Consider the following 22,997-nt stretch of genomic DNA (forward strand, 5'->3'; position numbering starts at 1 on the left):
ATCTGTAGCAAATCTTGTGATCCTATTAGTCATGCTAAATTTTAAAAAAGTTCATGAGGGCTACGAAGAAAACTGGAAGAACTCGTGGTAACTCGAAATATTGGCTGTAACTTGAACCTGACTGTTTCATTCTGTGTCACAATTCAAACTTTCATAATCTCTTTTTTTAGAGGATTACCCCAATGGGACGTGGCTCGGAGATGAAAATAACCCTGAGATGCGGGTCCGTTGCCCCATCACCCCTGCTGACATGCTGCACATCAGCACGAACTGCCGCACAGCCGAGAAGATGGCACTGACACTGCTTGATTATCTCTTCCATCGGGAAATTCAGGCCATCTCCAACCTCTCGGGCCAAGGGAAACATGGGAAGAAACAACTTGATCCTCTCATGATTTACGGAATTCGCTGTGAGTATAATACTGAAACGTTTGAATTTATACTGCGTAGATAAGGCAGAAACTGTCTGCTGCTTGCAGTTAAACGACATTTTGTAAGAACCGGGTATGTATTTTTGTTGCCAGACAGATGTTTTGTTTGCTTTTGTTTATGCAGGAATCCTAATGGGCTGGTTTAATTTAGTTTGTTGTGGGTGTTCACCAGAAATTCCTCAATCTTGAAATCTGAATTCAGATTTCTTTGCAACTACCAGCTGTGAGCGCACCAAGTGTCGTAAATATCAGAGAAATACTGCTTTCTCAGATGATGGAACAAATAATAAAACAAATTGCACATATTTAAATATTGTTCAAGTGTTCAAAACAGTATGGTCTTGAATCTTAGATTTTTACTTCCCATTGAAGTGTATTATTTCAAAAGACTTTCTGACATTGAGATGGAAGAAATTTGCAATCTCTGCCAAAGGAGAGATTAAGTATCATAAAGTCTGTGGATTCATAACAGGAATGCATCTGATGCTAATGGACTTCTGTCTGCTCCAATGTGCATGAGTCTTTGGTTATTAAAGCTATTATGCAGTAATGAACAGATATTGCTTATATTGAAGCTGGAATTGTTGTCAATTTAAAAGGAATCAAATGTGTTTTGTGTATAGGATACAGTAGGCATAGCTAGTAGTTTGGAGTGAAGAAGAATCTGGGGATGTGCATCTTGCTCTGATATGTTAACTTCTAGTAGAAGATTACTTGGTGAATATGTTGAGGAAAGCCCCATCTGTTCCAGGTGCTGTGGTGTAAATGGTTTCCAGCAAAAGAGGCCTCTCAAACAGCCAGGCATCTGACACAGGTGCACGGCTTGTGTGTGATGGCTTTGCTATGCATGTAATGAGGAAACAAATTTAAATGTTAGTGTGGAATTAAGAGGGAGTCTAAAAATGACCAGCTTCACTAATTGAACTAATTTTAATCGTAGAATGGTTTGGGTTGGAAGGGACCTTAAAGATCATCAAGTTCCAACCCCTCTGCCATGGGCAGGGACACCTCCCACTAGACCAGATTGCTCAAAGCCCCATCCAGCCTGGCCTTGAACCCCTCCAGGGATGGAGAAGTAAATATATTTACTATACCAGTAGATCTCACTGTTAAAAGGTTCTTTGTAGTCATGTCTTATGTAGGTCACCAGTGGATTAGTAGAGTGGGAATAATTCGTTATACTAGAGTATTTTGTATGCAGTTGCCAATTTGAAATGCCAATTAAGGCTTAAAAACATAGCCAGAGAGAGCTTATTTTAAATGGTGTTTTAAGTATTTGATGCTTTGTTTTTATGCTTCTGTTAGGGCAATCTGTTTGATAGTTACATGGAAGAAAATGTGAAGAATATTTGATGATGAGACTGCTGGACTTTCTTTACACTGAGCTGAAGAAATATGGTCCTATTGACCTGCTTTTGGTTCTAGCAATTTGCCGGCTACCCTGGGGAAACTGATGGGCAAAACTAACCCTTTCAGTTTGCTGCATTAGGCCAATTTTTGTGTCGTTACATACCTGAAGCACGAGACTTCATGCTTATGCTGCAAATATATGTAATATGTTTTTTTCAGAGAGATAATAATTCAAAATAATTTTTGATGTCCAAAACCTTTTTATCTATTGATCTCATAGATTTAAGTAACCTTGTTCCATTGTGTTTTTAAAACTTAGAGGTTTTTGAAAACAGTTTTTAGAAACATAAAGAAGTGAATCTTGCTCCAGTGTTAAAGCAAGTCACCAGCAGCCCTTTTCCCCATCGCTTAAATCTCTGAGCAAGTTAAATCAAACGAGTGAGTTTATAACTATTTGTGTAGGAAGAACAGATTTTTGAAAACATGAACATGGGGAAAGAATGTGCTCATGTGACTGAGTGCTCAAGCTAGGGATTGTGTCATTTATATGAGGCATTCTGACCGTGAAGAAGTTGGATTATAGAAGTGATCCCTGCAGTTGGAAAAGGTCTGTGATGGCAGAAATGTAACAGCGGTGGATCCGAAGCAGCAGCGTTATGAGCAATGGGCACAGAAACCTCTGTCTGTGTCTTTGATATCATAAGCACTGTTCGGGAGGTTTGGGATCCAGGTACCTGAAACATCTGTATTTCTTCTTCTCGTTGACTAGTGTGTTGCTTTCTGTTGGGAACCAGTCCATAACAAACTAGGGATTGTGTCTGCCTTCTGGAATAAATACACCCCATGTCAATCTGACCAGAGTTTACTCTTTTGGGTACCTAAATGTTAATGGTTATTGAGATTTGCTGTCAGCAATGACGAAGGATCCTGTGGCAACAAATAATAAAAATGCACGTAAACTTGATGAAGCAGCAAATGTCCCCCTAATGTTAATGGAATTAGCATCCCTAATGTCTGTCAGAGGGGTACTGGGAAGAGCCCTGCCATGCCAGATGCGCTTTGCTTTGCCAGTCCACAGACCATCTGGTTTTTATTGGTGAAGTGTTGTTCCATAAAATCTACCAAAAACTGAGTGCAGCGCTAGCATGGGAACTGAATTAGGTTGTTGTCCTGACAATGTGGTTTGCTTCTGCTCTAAGCAGTAATACTTTGATGCATTATTTTAAACTTAAATGAAAAATCTAATGTCATCAGCCTCACGTTTGCCAATCATAGCTAGAAAATCTCAAGCCAATGTAAAGGATTTTATTTTTCCTTTTGTTTCAAGTTTCTTAAACATTGTCAGTGGAAAGATATTCCTTCCTTTCTTTTTTCTAGAAGAAAAAGAAAACACCAACCAAATCTGTATTTAATAGAGAAAATATTTTCTGTAATATGCAGAAAGTATACAACATGAAGAGATGTATATTTATTAAAAATTCTTGATATACTGCATAAGGTTTACCGCAAGAGAGATGAAAGTTATCTTTGGAAGTATAAATTTTCACTTGTGGTATAAATTTGCTTGTGGAGTGGCAGTGGTATTGAAGAGAGTCTTTGGGCAAGAAACCAAAATGACTTAAACACAGTATATGTCATTAAGTAGCTCATTACTTCAGCCCTACTAAAAACATAGACATTTTCTGGTGAAATATAAGAACATCCACAGTTGTAATTCTTTGTGTAACAGAAAATATAGGTCTTTTGAGACTTTACAGCAATCACCCCAAATGAGTTTGAAAAAACAGATTTCCAAACTCAGAGTTTTGCATTTATAAGAACCTTAAATCACAAAGGATGATTTTGGATGTTGTCTTGGAAGAAATTGAGAGGGGATTTCTGAAGTTCATAAAAGGAAAGCTATCAGTAGTTCTTTTTCTTTAAAATAATCTAAGTAATTAAATGAAGGTAAAATAAGATTAGCTATTTCCTGTATGTGTAGTTTTGTTAGTGTGTCATTTCTGTGAAAGCCACTTGCATCTGCACATGTGTGTTTGCAGACTCTCACCAGTAATTTTTTAATATATATCTCAGTTTTGGCCAATTATGACAAGAGGATGGAAGTTCAATAGCTACAAGTTAAATGCCAAATGAGTGTTTGAGTGATGGAAGAAGATACCAATTCACTAATTGCGTTAAGGGGAACCTGTGCCCTTAGTTCAGTTGTGTTATTGGACACCAGAAATCCCTTTTTGGTTCCATACAGTTGTCTGATGCTCAGGGAACTATTTATGCTTATTGAAATAACTCTCACACTAGGGACACGATTGTTGTTTAAAAACAAAACAAGCGAAAAAACCCCCAAACCCCCCAGAACCCACAGAGGGGAGGGTACCGTGGTGAAAGATGCATGAGCAAGTGTTATTGCCAGTTTAGTACTATTCAGTTGAATTATCCTGTCAGGGATTTCAAGACTGCTTCGTAGAGTCAATTTTTGCAGATTTCCACTCATGAGTTAACATCTATTTCATGCAGAATATATCCCTGTCATTTAAATAGCATAGGAAAAAAGTGTTGTCTGAAAATACTTATGATAAAGTCTGATTTTTAACTATATGGAAAATGTCTATTCTGTTTCAAACGGCATGTAACTTTACTTTTTAAGATGCAATTTAAAAAGGAGGCTAGAAAGTAATTCCCAATCAAAGTTTGGCGTTTCTATTGTGTCACAATGTTGCTTCCAGTAAAGATGGGACCGTCTTTCTACTGTACTAATTGAAAGAGATGTTAATACGGTTTGGTAGAAGAGTGAAGCGTAGCGATGTCCTCTTCAGAGGTCTGTTCAAATAGAATTAAGCACAATATTGCTTTACAAAATCCATTGACACAATACAGCTTGGGAAGCAGACCACCCACCTTTGTTTAATGGGAAACACATTTGACTCCTGCTTGATCGTATAATGTAGGTCAGTTAGATGAGTGTATATGTGTGTGTATATATGTGTTCCTGCACACAACCCAAACATAATGCAGGTTGGGCCAGTTTAGGCAACTTGTCACTTGTTAAGTAAAATCTGCAGATCGCAGTAAGTCACTACTGTTTCAGCTTCTCATTTACATTTAATGAAGATTTTGATCTTAATAAAACAACAAATATACCACACCTGTATTCTGTCCTTCCCTAAGCATTACCATGCTTTTAAATGCTGGAGGAAGTACAGTAAGTTGCTTCTTATAAAGATAAATGGTTAGCTCTAAAGTTCTCACCGGTAGATCTATTTTATGAGATGCTGCAGACTGTTGCTACCATATAGAATGTTTTGTATAAATGAACATTACAGTTACTGAAGCTGTACACTATAAATACAGAATGTATTTAGTATTTTGGTTTTTCGCTTTTCCGCTTCAAAAAAGTCGGTTTTATTGCTGTGTTTCTACATTACACCAATTTTTCCTTTTATCTCCTTCTTTTCGCTTCTTAATCTTTGTATGCTTTATTTTTTGCACACTCTGTCTTCCTTTCATTTCCTGTTTATAATTCTTGGCTTCCTGTGTCTCATTTGTGAATATCGTACTAGTCACTAACCATCAGTGTACAGTGTGTATGTACAGTCGTTTCAAACAGTGTTACACCTGGATGCAGCAGAGATTGCTACAAGTCTTGGTTGCCAGCAATTGTAGATGTACATCTAGACCTTGAATTCCATCAGGACACTGGTGGAGAACAAGACAAATTCAAACTTTTTCAAATTGGCACTTTGTCCTATCTCTTTAATATTGCATCAACGCTAGAAATCGATGAATTTCTGTAATTTAGATTGTTGAAACTACATCGCTAATTGTCATTTCAGTCCATCCCCCTTGACAGACCACCTAACTCAAGAATCAGTCACGGTCTGAATATTCTGGAGATTTGGGGGGAAGAAGAATGCGTTAGTGGCAGTGCTCAAGCTAGTATTTTGGTGAGGATCTCTGATGTTTTCTGTTTAACTCGTGCTTCCGTTTCTTCATTATATAGGACATTAACTAATCTTCCAAACTATAGTATTCTGAAACGAAGTTGCGTGGTTTGCATCTGCATGGATGAGCTAATCTTGTGGTGCCTGGAAATGCTTTTTGCCAACGTTTTCTTCTCCTAGTAATAAATACCATGGACTGTAGCTCTTTGGAAATAAAAATTCGCTTCGGTCTGTTCTTTTGAGGACTGCGGTGTTATCGGATGCTGTAGTGAACTTCTCAGCTGCCAGATCACAGCTTAGAGGTAGGACAAACTTCATTTTGGAGGTTGAAGGGTTGAGTGCAAGCAGACAAGAATTTGCTGAATTCTGAAGCATCATGGCTGTGGGAGATGAGGGAGTTGAAGCAGGTTCTTCTGAGACGTGCTCATCAAAACCTCTGCTCTGAACCTCCCCAGGTGGACCACTTCCATCTGACAGTTCCAGAAAAGCTGCAGTGTGGTTCGTTCTGAAGTCTGTGAGGGTGGGGACTGTTGTTAGGGGCAGAACTTGGGAAGAGAGAAGGGAGAGCCTGAGAGTCTGAGAGTTCAGTACATCTTTAAATGGAAAGAAGTGAAAGAAAGCATTTGTTGTGCTTTTCTCATGTTCAAAAAGCATCAATTTTTTTAGGAACAGCACCCTTGGGAAAGGCCTTGTGATGCAGCAGTGCTGCTTTCTGCAAACCTGTTGGCTTCCTCAGAGCTGCAAAAGTCTGGCTTCAGTTCCAAATAGCTGCTTCTTTGTGAATCAATTAAATGCTGCCACATGGAGGGAAGTGATAACCTCTTTTGAGGCTAGGCAAGAAGATAATATGAGAACCCATTGAGTTTATCTCGGCACCGCAGTTCTCATAAATGGCATCAATGCTGGCACTTGCTTACTGACTTTATGTAAGCACTGTAATTTAATGCTGGCTGTTGTTTTCTTCTTTCCTGGGCACTTATGTTTATTTCAATTACTTTCCTGGCCAGTTACCGTTTAATAAACTGAAATAAAGGCAGCAATTTGGGGATATAATATAAATTGTTGGCAATGTGTTTTCTGTCTCCTCACACTTTTCTTGTTCTTCTTGCATTATACAAGCGATGAATTTAATTTTCCATTCTTGAACGTAAGCAGCTGCTTAGCCTGTCAGTCACAACTGTGACTGCATATAACTTGTGTGTGATGTGCTGTCAAGCATTTGTGAGTTTGTAGGCTCTACAGAAAGAAGGACACTAATGCATTAGGTCACTTGGACCATCTCTTTCCAGCTGATGCACCGTTGTTCCATCCTGTCAATACTTTTCTGCTTTGGCTGGACTTATTTACAATACATGCTGAAGTGCCCTGGTCCTCATTTCTTGAGAGGCAGCTAAAAACGTTCAGATAAGCCTGTGAGCATAAAAGCAATTTTCTCAGTGGCTTTAAATGTTGCTTCAGGAGTGTATAATACAAAAAGGGGTGAGTTGTGTAATTTGTAAGAAAGATGTGCTCATTGGGACAGTTACTGCTACAACTAGGATAACTTAGTTGAACAAGGGCTGGTTTTTTTTTTCCTAATGAAAATCAAGGGAGTCTAGTGTGGATTTCAGAAGTCATTACAGGTTCATGCCCCAAGCCCTGATGTCAGCAAGAAGTATTGGACCATTTATAATCAATGTGTTGAGTGTGATGCCCGAGGATCAACTTTATTGATACTGCAGATCCATCCAGGCTATGAAGTTACAATTGAAATAGAGGACTCCTTGTGTCATGGTTGCACTAATGAGTGTTTTCTTTGGACTGATGCCTCCATACGTGGAACTTCTCCAGTGTTATGACTGTCTGCAGGGTAGTTACTACAGTGTGCAGCCGTGGTGACCCTTCAGGGCTTAATTCGGAAGGATGTGGAGCGTGCTTTGCTCTCACCATCGGAGAGGAGGCTGGTGGTTACCCGGTATCACTCAGGCTGGGTGCCTGTGTAAATAATAGATCCTAATGAACTTTCACTGGGCTCCAGACAAGAAATATTTTCTTCACTATTGAAGGCCTATAAATGACAAAATTGAACTTTTACGGTGTGGTTTTAGAAGACATGAAGAGTCTAAGAAAGTATTTGATTCCTGACATTTTGAGAGGAATAGCAGCTCAGCCACCAAACGCAGTTTGATCTGCACAAAAATAATGTACGTTCATCTGGAAAATGCATTGCCGCCTTCAAGGAGAGCTGTGATTTCACAAAATCTCATAAACGGCGTTCCAGAAAGTTTGCGTGGCTTTTCCTTTCCTGGCTTTGAACTTTTTCTCCATTTTACAAGGGTTAAAAAGTGAAGTGAGGAGATGCCTCAAGCTGACTGCGAGTAAAATGTAAATAAATTCCCCCAGCGTTCAGGTTTCTGTCGTGCCAGCCTTTTCCAAACCCACAAGCTCCTTCGGAAGGGGGAGAAATTTTCGTTGTTGATTCATAAGTGAGTTTTTCTTGGCGGCACGTGTGGGGGAGTTTGCCATCCAGCTGGGCTCCCGAGGCTGCGGCGAGGGCTTATGTAAGGGGTGTCTCGGGAAGGGGTGGTGATGGGGGAGAAGCAACAACCCTCCTTTTTTCCATCGGCTCTGCTGCTGCTTCTGTCAGATCACATTGTGCTGCTGCGGAAAAGACAAACAGCTGCTTAATCAACTTCTCTGTAAAATCGTGGCTATCGAAAATGACCTGACGTGTGGTTATTGGCAGCGGCTCCCTAAAATCAGGAGCATTTATTTCGATCAAGCGTTATTGCTTCAATTTAGGTGATTCCGTTTGTTTTGAGCATCAGACTTTGATTTTAAACAGTAAGCTGATCTTTTGGCAGTAAACACATCATATACTTAGGTATGTTCCATTCCAAAACAGAATGACGTCTGATAAACCTTGTGGGATTGTTTCTCCCAGTGAGTAAAAGAAATAGCAAGATCTTTTTTTGCTCACTCTGATTGTAAATGAATGCTCTGACATTTTGAATGTGCAAAACTACAAGGTAAATTTAACTGAAGACTTAAAAGTATGATACCCCGTAAGTGCATTTTTATTATGCAAAAAGAAGGTAGTAGTTATGATAAACCCTTTTGGTATTTTATGTGGAAGGAGGTTGTTAGTGGCCAGGTAAATCAAACAAGCGTTGGGGTCTTCAGGTCCTAATCTTCATGCAAAGCCATTTCTGATGAAAATGCTTGTGCAGTCTGTATGGGATGCTGCCATTGCAATTTTTAGCCATGCAGCTATAGCTATAAGAAGGATATGATTTTGTGTTTTCTTTTAAAAATGAAGAAAGAAATGCAACCATTTTATATCCTTTGTCCTGTATCATTGCAGCAGAGTACCTCTCATGGAATTTGTGAACTGAGGCATCTCTAGTAGATGACATGAAGACCTTTCTGTTTTCAGATTATATATAAAGCCTCTAATTTGGTCTAGAATTATTTTCTTGTGGGGTTGATTGATTCATTTAATGAGTTAGATGCTTCATGTTTTTGATAATTATACTCTGGTTATTAAACGGTTACACTTATGCAGCTGTTGATATGCTGTCACCACCAGAGAAAAGTGATCAAAAGATCCCTATGGGTGCCCTGTGGCCACCACTGCCACACGCCACGTGGAACTCACTTCAATCAAACTGTGCAACCAGGAACATCAAAAATACTCTATTGCTGTAGCGATTAATTCGCTCCCTTCCATTTCAGAGCATCTCTCTGGTTCTGCAGCTCTGCTAACCTTTTGTAGCACTTGGCTCAGGCTGCAAGGGAGCCGGAGATTGAGCAAACATACACATGCACGGGTAAAAATGCTGTCATTTCTTGCCAGAATGGTAAATTTGAGGCTCCGCTAGATGGCATCATCTGCATGCTTATGGCTGGCTGTTGATGTCAAAATAAAACAGGTTCTGCTTTTGGTCAATTAGATAAAAATAGGCTGGCTGGTTTTCCAGGAAGGTGGTAAGGTTTGTCTGAATGTAGGAGCTCTTCTGTTTCAGGTGACACATTGGAATTTGTAGATCCTAGATGCTAATTAATTTTAGTTTTGTTTTTGAAACTTCTGGCAGGGTGCTGTAGATCTGCAATGGTCTCTTTACATTTGTAGAACTAGGGCATTTAAAATAATCTTTAATTTCATGTTTTTTCTGGTTCTGTGATTTTAAAAAAAAAAATTAAATACTCAGGCAAACATTCTAAATAAGTATTAATAAATATTAATGAAATATTTGGACAAATTAACTTTTAAGATTAGATGTTAAATATTCTGATAATTCAAAGCTAGTTATTATTTCATTTGAGGACCAGTACATTACCAGAATTAAATCTGAGCCAGATCTGCATAAAAGCATCAAGAAGGTGATGTAAACATTTGGGTTTGTAATACTTTAAATCTTCTAAAATACAAGACACACTCTCTGTGTTTAATAGAAAGCAAGAATAGAGAAAGAGAAACTTTATGCCTTTTGGGTAGTACTGCTTTCTTTTAACTTTAAGAACAAAAACAAACCAACCAACAAACAAAAAACTATCTGAATTTTGGAGACCATGTATGTTACCCGAAGCAGAAAAAGTTATAGCAATCACTTGTAAAAGATGCATTGTCTCCTGCAGCAGCCTTTGATCTGGTATGAGTGAGATAAATGCAGAAAAATAAATGTGGTTACAGCCATCTGTCTGCATCCACCAAATGGTCAGATCTGCAGCTTCCGATTGACAAAGTTGCAATGACTGAAGAAGTAAGTCACTTTAATCTGTTATTTGAGCCACATGCCCATATGTGTAAATGCTTCTTATGCTGTTTAGTAGATATATAAAATGAGGAAATATTTCAGAAATTAACTAATCTTGATAGAGTAATCTGAGGTTATTGAGGAAAACTTTCTTGCCTCTTCTTCCAAATAGTTTAGTGTTTTATTTACATAGAAATGTAATCAGCAGATTGTCTAAACAGTGTAATTAGCATTTTATAAATAGTTGCTGATTGCAGTTTAACACTTCCTCTGGCTTTCTTCGATGCTGGTACATCAAAATGCCCTCTTTTCATCCCAGAAAGTATTTCTATTAGATAGATACTTAATTTGAACTTGGCTTTATTTTAGGATCTGAGGCAAGAAAACCTTGTTTGAAATTGTTCGTTTTCTTGAAATGGCTAAAACATTCTGATTCCATGTGTATTAGAAAGGAGTTTTTAATTCTAAAAGGGAAGCAATGAATGATAAGATGTTACTTCGACCCATCCCGTTCTTGAACTCAGAGAATTTTATAGTAGTCATAGTTTGGGGCAGATGGTGTCTTGGTAATTGTAAGAGCTGTGTTACTGGATTTTTGGGGAGTAGGAATGGGATGCTGGCAGATTGCTGTCAGTTTGGTCTGCAAAAATTTATGTCCACAGTCTCACTTCTATTCCAGTTATCTTGTAAACGGTAGGAAATCGCAATCTTTAGAATTTGGTTCCTTAATGTGCTGACGTGTGTATTTGCAAAACACCCACATCATGATGGCATCTGGAAGCCAGGAGAATTAGGCAATATGATGAATGCACTCCTGGGAAAAAAAAAGCAATACCATTTTTTGGTGTCCCTGAAGTTAGTCCTTATTCCCTAAATCCTCTAATCACATGATCACACTTAAGACCACTGGCTTCACTGGCGTCTCTCACATCTGGAGTGTTTCGTTGAACGTGCCTGGCTTTCAATTGTGTTCTCAGTGGTATTTAAGAATTTCCTTACTCTCTTGTCATGACATTTAATTTTCTTAGTGTAGGTAAACAATTTGTAGGTATTTGTTGTAAAGCAGTTGTTGTAAAATTAGCAATTGTGTTTTGTCATGAAGTTACCTAAGACAAGACTCCTTGTGATCCCTCTAGAGTAGAGTTTCTGTTGTTTGATTAACATGGTTATATACAGGTTTATATATTATTATAACTTAGTTGAAGAGTACTATAAAATAATCCATTTTCTATGGAATCTTATTTGCAGATATCCTCTATAAGCATATCTTCTGCACCTAGGAAAACAGGCATTTCTTTAAAAGCTGACAATTGAAAATTTCCTGAAAAAGTTCAGATTTTGTGAACGCTTTATAGTGTTTGATTTTAATATTTCGCTGTTTAAAATATTCTGGTTACTGACACAGGTTTAGTAAATTCTTCTTTAGGTATGTGTAGTAGAACAGGATTTCAGTTGTATTCGAGGCTGTTCGCAAGTACCCCCTGGATAGAGTTTGTACTGTAATGTGTGCTCACTCCAGTCCCTGGTAGTCTGTAAATTTATAGCTGTTTGAAAGCTCTGAATGTAACAGTTAAACAAAGAAACTGTAGAAATAAAGTGAAAAACAGAGTAAATGCTTGGTAGCTGAATTTTCCTTCCCTCTTCCCTCTCTCCAAGTTTTTAACGGCTCCCCCCATCTCTTTTTGGACGTTGTGTAGCCTGTGGATGAGAGCAATGTTATGGAAAGTGATTATCTGGTGACATGACTAAGGTTCACAAGCATGTGACGTTGGAGAAGCTGCCAACGTTCTGCTATCCCACCGATGGGAACGGGACAAGTTTTCCTTCAGTGAGGACAATGTTGCCCTCCCCTCCTGCATCCCTTTGCCCAACCCTAAACACTTCTTGAGTTTTGGAGGGGGAAAGTGCCTCCCAGCTGTGGAGATCATACCCCCCCTCCCAGCTGTCAAATGAGTAAACAATTACTCTTTTTAAAATTGTTTCAATATGGTCAATGCATGACCATAATTACGTTTGAAGAATTGAAGCCTGAAGGCGCAAGAAGTAACTTCAGCGGTGCTTAATTTTTTTCCTCCGCTGTTCCAATATTTAGTACAGCAGATTTTGTTGTCATACGCTATTTGTTTAATAAAAAGAACTCCAAATGTATGACCCTTACATGAAAAAATGCATTTTGTTAGCCAAAACCCTAAATAATCGCCCCTCTTCATGATTCTGTGCAAGCAGAATCTGAAGCCCTTGTTTTTCATAATATCCATCATATTCTTGTCAATTAAAAAAAGATTCTCTTCATCAGTTTAATCATTTGAATGTTGAATATGACATCCTGTTGCTTTTCCTCTGGATGTTAAAAATTATGTTGAATTTGAAAATGGAAGGAGCGGTTAACCAAATCTGGTTGGATTACACTTTCAGTGTAAATGTGTCTTTATTTTACACATTTGGCTGTTAGATTCTCTGGGGGTAACGCTCTCCCTAATCTTTCAAAATGTAACAATCACAGAGGGGAAAGTCTGTGCCATCTCAGTATGATGGGCAGCGAAGTCCATGAAAATTATGATTTACCTTTTAATTTTCCAAAGATGACTGGTATTCATGGAGAATGGGAAGCAGCACAACCTCGCAATATCCAAATGCAAGCTATCGACGTGAAGTTTGGTTTTTAGGAGGCTGATTTTTGAACGTGGTATCAAGATGGAATATTTCGTGTCTGGTTTTGCTATTGCAAATGTCTTCTTTTCTGCCTCAATTTGTTCTTAATTAAATTTCTTTACAATTTAAGGTTTTATGTGGATTGTTTTGTCTGCTGACTGACTTATGACCTTTAAGAAAGCGAGGATTGCTTTCTCAGGAGCATTGTTTTCATGGAGTTTTCTTTTCCTTCTTATTAGCCCTGTTCTTGAAGAAAACACCCCTTTTTCCCCCTATTTTGTATACTAGATGCCTGAAAAGCTTGGGAGTGTATAGCCTTTTTTGACATCATTGCTGATGATCTTTGTGTTTGCACCAGGTGATCTTCACTGTATTTGCAAGCTTTTTTTCCTTCCTTTGAACCACAGAAAGATTTATTTTGCAGTGCACGAGAAACATTCTAGAACTTGTTGTGTCCATCGTCTTTTGAGTTTTATAGTAACTTTGGCAAAAATGTGCTGTGTTTCTAATCTAGGATCTGGAAGGCAAAACTTAGTGTGACGCACCTGTTGGCTTTTAAATCTGACTTCTTCAATTTTCCTGATGCACACGTGCCTTCCTCCTCAGCTTTTGCTTGATAAGATTTGAACGTTGGTTTTTGCTTGCAAACCAAAGGGATTTTCTCTACGCCTTTCAGAATAGCCCGTGTCTCTGTGAATTCTTTGTGGACCTTTCTGTCTTCCAGGCTCCTGCTAGAAGGTATCTGGTCTTCGGAAATCACTCAGGCTCTTGCAATTTATTAAATAACCAAACTGTTTTAAGACTCTGGCGTGTTTTCATAGAAAGCTTTGTTTAGGAAGTGAGGTTCCCAAATAAAGCAAACTTTGGAACCTTCGTGTTTTAAAAACAAGCACATCCTTTGTGTTGAATGTTGCCGGAGACCGTCTGTTGTCCTAAATAGCAAGATCGCTACAAACAGCCGTTCTTAGATGATCTAAATCCTTTACTTCAGTCTCCTTGTGTAAGTGCATCTGTCTTCCAAAATACTGTTGTCTTTTTGCCAACGGGCTGAATTATATTGCTGAATGTATTCTTTATGTGTTTTTAGCAGGGTTGTTATGTGGCTCATAGATACTGTGGCTGCTTACAAATTACAGTGCTTCATGCTGCTTTTAACTAGCAAATGATCCGAAAAAGTCAAATCCCTTCTCACTGAAGTATTTCTGTCTTTTCTAATATGGAGTTCCCCAAGTTAAATGTCTCATTTGCAGTATCTTGCTTTAGTGCTGCCTTTCTAACTTTTTTTTTTTTGATATTTGACATGCTCAGGATGAGACAGCTGAGAGCTCTCCTGCATGTGATCGCTTATGGATAGAGAACAGAAAGTCAGCATGCTTCAGTTTTCTATTATTGTTTGCACATGTTTTTGGGCTATATCTCTCTACTACAGGTAAATCATATTTCTAATGTTATAGTGAACTTTTTATCTGTTTAAAAAATACTCCACTGTTGTTAGCATTAGGTTTTTCTTCAGTCATCAGTGGACTGTTAAGAAATGTGGTTGCTGAAGACCTGTTTGTAGAATAACACTTTAGATTGTAACAACAACAGGGTAGATTTATACATCTGAAATTCATTTAATCTTTATATCAACTATCTTTGTACTTAAGGGCTAATTTTTCATGCCTAATTTGCACATGCAGTTACTGTGACTGAGTATGCAGTTCTGGTAAAAATCTGGGCAAACAGCAGGCGTTTTGTGTATCCCAGTTTTACACCTTCGACCACTGTAACAGCTAAGTAGGAATTTCATGAATAAGGAAAAAGAAAAAAACCACACCGGGCCTTGAAAATCTCTGCCTGATGTCTTAGGTCTCTCTACCCTAAAATCTTCTTCTCTGACTCTACCCTGTTTGGCTTGTTACTTATTTTCAGGCTTTCCTTTATAGTCACGGTCTCTCTATCCAGTCTTTCATGGCCATTCCTTATCATGTTGGTAAAATGACAGCTTTTGTGAGCAGGAAGTAGGTCTTTTCCTCTCTTCCCTCAATAGAGCAATTTCTGGGCCTTTTTATGTCACAGCTGTGGCACTTGTCATCTCTCTCAAGCTCTTGTCTTACACGTCTTGGATCTCCTAGTATGAACAGCTCAATGCACCTGAAACTATCTTGTCCCAAGTAATTTATGTTGTGTTTGATTTCTCTTTGAATTAAGTGACATCCTGGAATATCCCATGGGTTACACTGAAATAGTGAGAATTCCTCACTAAACTGCTTCTCTATGAGAGTTTTCTCTGACCTTCTCTGACCTGCAGTTGATTCACTCACTTCTCTAAACAGAGCAGCATACAACGTGAGAGTCATTTAAATGTATTTTTGAATGAAATATGGACTTTTTTTTTTTCAAAATAACCACAGAACTTATGACTGTGTTTTGTGTAGGACTACACAAGTACTTTTGTACGTACTGACAGCCCAAGTGGTATAAAGAGTTAAAGCACAACTATTTTTATTGGACATCACTGCAAACATTTATAAACCCATTCCTCTGTGTAGTGCATATTAGTAATAGATTACACTGAGAAGTGTGTTCTCAGTATTTACAATACAGAATGTGCTTTCCTTTTGCTGACATCTATGGAAAGTGTTGCACGGCAGCAGATGATCATTTCAGTTGATTTTCCTCCTTCCCTACTCCCACCCCCTTTTTGGAGACATAATGTAGGGGCTGTAAAGCAGTCTCTGAGTAATGCATTTGCCAGTGAGAAATCTTTGGGCCTTTAAATTGCTTTTGAATTAGCTCTTTGATGCCAGTATTTTCCTCCTGTATATTCTGGACTTTATTGCAAATTACTTTTTGACCAGATCTATGAAAAATATTATTTAGAGCATTGGAAAATAAGTGTGTTTAAAAACTGATGATGACTTCAGAGATACTGATCTAACATAGTCAATGCTGTAACCTGCAAATTTTAGTTTCTGAGGACTCTGGGCTCATTTGGAATACAAAGGAAAGTACAAAGCTCTTAGATTGTGCAACCCTGGAATTTTGAGGCTGCAGGCTTCAAATCAGTTGTTTTATGGGAGCAAACCATACCCCCCGTTTGTAGGACAATACAACAGCTTAAGCAAGTACTTCACAGGGTCAGGATCCTATTTGAGAGTAAAATTGAAAAACCCAGTAGGTTGAAAAGATCATTTTACTTTGCAGGGTCTGCAAAACAACTGATGCCAAAAGGAAAATAAGAATCTTAGATCCTTCAAGCATAGTCATGTTGAGTGAAAGCATATATTAGTACTTTGGATTGTTTTTCACCTGCACCATTGCACATCTGAATCTGGAAAGTTTAGAAGTACTGAAGTTTTAGAGAATGTTGAATGTTCATATAGTTCTGTTTTAATTCACGGGTTTTGAAACTTTGGGTTTACTTTTTCAAGTGCTTTTTCTGCAGCCAGGAGTATTATAAATTTCCTTAATATACAGTCAGATGCTCTCAACTGTCGATGCTTTTAGCAAAATCTAAACCACTCTGAAGCTTACAATGAAATGGTAAAAATATGTAGCAATATGAGGAGGACCTTGAAACAGCTGACAATGCACATGTTTCCTTCCCAGTTTTAAAGCCATTTGTCCAGATGTTGAGACAAGTATTTCTTGTCATACCTGAAAGAGTCTTTTTTGCTCCCTCTGTTTCTTGTATAACTCAGCTTTCCCTTTGGGTGCAGAGGTTGCACATGGTAACGAACCCGGTTTGAGCTGGCAGCAGGACTCAGTCTGTATGAGCTTTGTTTCAAAATACTCAGTTCAACCCAGGAGTCAACTTGGTGTTTATATTACAGTTTGGCAACTTAGCACCAAATGCTGGCAAGTGCATAATGTGGCTCTTTAAATGAGTTAATAGTAGTAGTAATATATTCAGAAGATTCTAGTTTTGTATTGCATTTTTATTGGATTCTGATGAATTTTGAATTGAGCTTTAAAAGAGGCTTTTATAGGGAGCTTTTTACGGCTTCCTACTGTCGTGGTTTAACCCCAGCCAGCAAATAGAACCATGCAGCCATTTGCTTACCCTCTCTTTCTCCCTCCAAAGAAGGATTGGGGGAAAACAAAAAAAAAAAGAAAAAAAAAGGGAGGGGAAAAGGAGGGAAAAAACGCCCTCATGGGTTGAGATAAAGACAGTTTAATAGAAACAATAACAGAAAAGGAAAAATAACAATAATAATAATGATATGGGTCACTTTCACTGCCTGATGAATTGGCACTGACCCAAGCAGTGATCATGGATTCCTGCCCCCCCAGCTAACCCCCATTTTTATGCTGAACATAACATCTATGGTATGGATATATTTCATTGGCCGTTCCACTGTTCTGTCTGTTCTTCCGTGGGAAGCTGAAAAAAAAGTCCTTGAATAGTGTAAATATCACTTACCAACAGTTAAAACCAGTGGGTATTATTGACAATCTTTTGACAGCAATCACTAGAAAGAAAATTAACTCTTTCCTGGCTGAAACCAGGATACCTGCTATCAGATTTATATGTATTACGGGGCGCTGTCAGTGAAAACTAAAGTTTTATCCATTTTTGGCTTCAGAGTGCTGGATCCTCCTGTTGGTCACTGTTGCACAGCTTGAATGTAATCATGGAGTTCCCATGGACTGACATTTAGATTAGAAAATTTCACAGACTGCTGACATTTTTAAGTATACAACTGTGCTATGTATGATTATTTAATTTGGTGAATTGTTGTTGAAATCACATCACTGTAAAGCTTTGGCATTTTTTGTAATGTCTTGGTATTCCTTTAGGTGATGTCAAGCGTGAGGGCTGTTCTAAAATGTTCAGAGTTGCTTTATTCACGCTGTGTGTGTGACAGTGGGCGTCATCTGAAAATATGAATTTATGCTGATTTTTCACCCTTTGTGTTTCTGTCTAATTGCAGGTCACCTATTTTACAAATTTGGAATCACAGAATCTGACTGGTATCGAATCAAGCAAAGCATAGACTCCAAATGCCGAACAGCTTGGAGGCGGAAACAGCGAGGGCAGAGTCTTGCTGTGAAAAGCTTTTCAAGGCGAACACCTTCATCATCCTCTTACAGTGGCTCAGGTAAAAAAAACCAAACAAACCCGCCAAACCCCACACAGACCAAACAAACCCCAACAGAAGTGGAAACTTATAGTAATAATTTGTTTTTTAATATACCTGAAGATGATTTTGATCTTAAGTTATATTTACAACAGGTGCATGTAGTAGCCACAAATGTGAATACTGTTGTGTAACAAAGGTAAATGCATAAACCCATGTTTTCTCACAGTTGAGTTTTTGGAATGGATTTTTTTTTTTAATTTATTTTGGAAGTACCATTTATCATTGGCAAAGAGGCCTCTCTGTTCCAGTGTATGTATATCAACAGTGCTCCTCAAGGAGTGTCTGTGTGTGCAAAGTGAAGCCAACCATTTGTAGTTAAATCATCATGGGCCTTCAGTGCAAGCCAACCACCTCCTGGTACATTCAGAGTCCTTTGCAGCTTCACGGGGCTTGTTCCAAAGTAGATCCCTGGTAGAATGAGCTTCTAATCCTATTTCATCTACAAATTGCAATCATGCTCCTGGGTACAGTGTGTTAATGGTGCTAGAAAGAAAGTAAGATGTGTGTGTGTTTCACAAAGAGAAGAGGGAGAAGGGAGTCTGTCTCTAAACCAGTAATAAAACACAGATTTGCCAGAAATTAAGGTGTACTGTATTGTGTACTGTACTGAAGGTGTGTGTGAGAGACTGGCTTTGTTGATTTGTACATTATCTGAATGCCTGACTTCACTGAGATGCTTGAGAACATCCATCCACATGTGTTAACTGAAAAAAATCAGCACATGCTGCTTCGTGTTATTACTGAACAGAAAATTAATTCTTTTTTACCTCAAACCAGGACAACGGGGGTTTTCTTACCATGTTCAATTCTTTTGAGAAGGTTAAATTGTTTCTGCAGTTGATGTTCATAAGAAGAGTCAAGTGAATAAATCTTTCTTGGTGTGTTCACATCATTTAGTAGGACGTGCTAAAGTTTGTTCCTGAAGTATTTTCCTCTGAAGAAATTAAATATGTTGTAGGTGATTCTATATTTCCATATAGGTATGCAGGCATGAATAATAATAACAAATGAAAAATACTGACCTAAGAAGTGTTCTCATAGGACATTTCTGGCTCATGCTTTTAATATAAAGCAGTGTTACGGGACATTTGTACATCATATATTAAAAACAGTGTTTTGGAAGTGAGCCCAAAGAAAAGGAAGTAAGTTTATTTGCCTGCATAAAATTTTTGGTTGCATGTTAACACTAACCACTGTATCTCATGCAAAGTATGCCAAAATCTGCTTTCAATGGAAAATTTTATGTGCTGGAACTTGGAATCATATCCAAAATTCTCAAATTAAAACAACTAATCAATGTAATGATAACCATAAGCCATATATGTTGATGGGATTTTTATTTTCAGTCTCTTAGCAATCAGTATTTTAAAATAAAAATGCAGTAGTAAGTAGATATTATGGGTCTGTGCTCATTAGACCATACTCTTTGACTGTTGTTGAGATTTATTATTAAAAAATACTAATCTTTAATCTCCTGGTTTGGAGATTTGGGGAGACCAGTGTAAAGATGTAGAACACAGACTCGGGCTCAGTGAATTCTTGTCCCCAGAAGGCCACGAGGTAGTAAGTTTTGGTGGAGGTTTTTTGTTGTGGTGAAGCTGAAAATTCAATTTCTTTCTCCAGTTCCATTAACCTGATTTGTGAGTAAATTGTTGCATGGGTATGAAGACATCTGAATTAACTGCTGGGATTTCAGCAGCGTGGTACAGACACTCAGGAGCTTGTTCTGCAAGAGCCACCTTGTGTTTTGCATTGGGTGGGCCGGGTGGCTCGTTTACCTGGAGCTGAGCTGTCCACCTTTGCTACATCAGTTTCCAGGGTTTCCCCAGGAGCTCTTATGCCACCAGAGTCCCCCATGGTATAGGCTCTCTCATCTCCCAAGTCCCCCAGATAGCAAAGAGGTGGCTGCGTGGCCTTTTAAAGATGCCTTTGGTCCTGAGGATGATGAAGGTCAGCCAAGGCATCTTGGCACATCATTGGCAGGACTGCATACTGTGCAGCCAAAAGCAGAGCACCAGCAATAACATTAACAGCTGCCTTTGGTAACGGTACATGAAAACGTTCCCATGGATCCAGAGTCTTTTGTTAATTTTCTTTAAAATATTGCTTTTACTCAGAATGTCGTTGGCATCATTTTCTGGGAGGCTGTCGGATGAATTCACCACTACATTTGCTCCCACTGTGAAAAAGCTCTTAGAAAAACAGACCACTTCTCGGAGTCAGGTGGTCCTTTGAAAAACTAATTCGGGTTCCACAGTGGGGTGGGAGTGGTGTTCCACCTGAAGAAAGAGGAGAAGGGATGAGGAAAAATGGGAGAGTGGATTGAGAAGCTGAACGAACATATAGGGAAAAGAAAGAGAAGATGCAAAGGGAAAATGTAGATTCACATAATTTTAAAAAGGTAACTTTTGCATGAGAGGGCTGTAATTCCACCACTCTGTTCAGGTAACTTCGTGAACTGCTCAGACTTTGCCTTTGTGGTTTGACATCCCTGGAACCTCTCAATGGAATTACAGCATCATAATTCACAGGCATCTGTTCCTTATTATATACAGTGTGTAGTGGATATAGCAGAATTCCTGCTGCCAGCTAGCAGGAAAGAGAAGTAATATTTCACAGCTCTGAAGTAAAGGAGGTCTGTATTTCACAGTTATGACAACATAGCTGTCAAATATGGCTTTTTAAAGTGTTACATATGAACCCAGACAGTTTTTATGGTAGCGTTTGTTTCAGGGGGCAATTTAAGGTGAGCCTTGAACGGTCTGGAATTTCAGCTACTTGAGAAACTGTCTGTCCCGCTATTGTTAGTTACAGCTATTGAGACCAGCGTGAAGGTGCTCCGTGTCGGTCTCCACCCACCTGTGGTTGCTGCTGTCTGCAGAAAAACTACCTGTTTTTGGTTTCACTGAGTAATATGTTGCTCCCTGTCAGTTCACGTATAACAAGCATTGGAGTTGATTGGGCAGAATATAGTAGCTCACAAAAGATATAATGAAAAAAAGGCTCTTAAAAGATGGTAAATGGCCACTGTGTCATGGTTACACCATGGGGATGTGCAAGGTGGTTTCTTGTATAATGTCCTCTGAGTTGTTCTCAGAAGCTCTGGGTTTTACTCCACTCAGCCTAAGACTGTATGAGTGCTGTAATGAGGGAAGCTGTAATTATTTAGTTGGATGAGGAAATTTAGGAGAGAGTAGCGCTGTCACTAGCAGGGTTAGGTCATTAAGGACCTTAAGCTGAGTGTGGCAGCTTCTCTGATTGTTTAGACACAGCAGTGCCGTTGCACGCATTCGGTAGGAAAGCACTTTGATTTCACATCTTGTAAATAAGCACTTCAGATTATGCCATGGGGAGAAAAAATTTAACACATCACTCCCCTCCCTCCTTTGCCAGCTTAAATATGATCAACATAAGCTATTTGTTAGAAGTACTTAAACGCACTGATTTTTAGCTAAATGACAGTAATTTGCTAGGGAAGTTTTAGGGCTTACTCTAGAAGATAGCCCCATAGTCTTCAGAAAGCAGTTCTTTTTAAGATGCGCTATTGCCATCAACAGACACCATGAGCAGGCGCATAGTATCGGTGTCTGCCATGCAGCTGAGCTCGTCTGAAAACATCATTAGGAGGTTTAAATGGGATTTCAATGTCCTGAGCCTGAATGAATGAACACCACGTTCCCTGTATGAACTTTTTCCAGAGTTTAGTCAGGTTTTTCCACTTCCAAACTTGTGATTGTAGTATTTCATATTAAAATTGGGACCAAGAGGTGCGACAGAAAAAAAGCTTAAATTCAAACCTGTTGTTTGATTGGCTTGAAGTAATATTTTTTTCGTCACTTATCTCTAGGGGCTGGTAGTAATAGCTTTCTGTTATGGTGTAGTAAAATAATACATGTTTCAATCACCAGAAATTTATTGGCACTTTCTTCAGGTGTTGTAAAGGAGCACTGTTCTCTTATGTGTTACAGAATATTGTCTTAAATGCTGGTATGCTACAAGTCTAGAATAATTGTAGTATTTTCTTTTTGGCAGTGAAAATTGTTGAACATCTTTATATATAATTAAAAAAAAATTTTTGTTAGTCCTGAATTAGTCTGAAATTAGCATGGTCACTGCCCTGCGGGACATCTTCCCCTGTGAATTAGGTGACTTGGTTGTCCAGAACTGCTTTTTAGCAAGAATAAATCTGCATCATTTAAAAATAATAGTAATTAAAAAAATATATAGAGAGAGCAGCCTGAAACTCACCTGTGTGTGGCCTGACTTTGATTTCTCTGGCTCTGAGGAATCTTGAGGATGGTTGAACACAGCAAGAGGTTGCTCAGAGAAGCTGCAAAGACACCATCCCTGGAGACAGTCAAAATCCACCTGGATGCAGTCAGAAGCAAATGGTTCTGGGTGCCCATGCTTTGAGGAAGAGCATTGAATTGGACGATCTCCAGAGGTCACTTCCAACCTCATCTATTTGGGTTTTGTGATTTTTATGGGCATTGAGTTAGTGCACACGTAACAAATAATTCTGAGTTATTTACATCTAAAGAGGATTGCTGTTCTTGAGCTTCATTCTAATGTACTTGTTGGACGTGTCAAAACTTTTAGGCTCTTTCTGCTTGTTGTGCATAAAAGTTTATGTAGCATATGGCTTTGATTTGAGTCATGCAGTTAAAAATTACAACGGATTTCCTCTCTGCTGTGTTTATCATATGGAAAAATTAGCTATGCAAATATCATAGAAAAAGGGGAGGCTGAGCACATAGTCCG

General features: G+C 38.6%; 1 protein-coding gene across 1 annotated transcript in view; it reads left to right on the top strand.

The window, feature by feature from the left end:
- BANP (BTG3 associated nuclear protein) overlaps positions 1–22,997 on the top strand; it is a 135,815-nt gene that overhangs the window by 37,591 nt on the left and 75,227 nt on the right. Inside the window, exon 7 of the mRNA XM_014942091.1 lies at positions 18,027–18,194. Within this exon, the coding sequence (XP_014797577.1) occupies positions 18,027–18,194 (168 nt within the window). The remainder of the gene's footprint in view (positions 1–18,026; positions 18,195–22,997) is intronic.

This window comes from Calidris pugnax, unplaced genomic scaffold (genome assembly GCF_001431845.1).
Source record: "Calidris pugnax isolate Ruff unplaced genomic scaffold, ASM143184v1 scaffold28, whole genome shotgun sequence".
In the NCBI taxonomy this organism is placed as follows: Eukaryota; Metazoa; Chordata; class Aves; order Charadriiformes; family Scolopacidae; genus Calidris; species Calidris pugnax.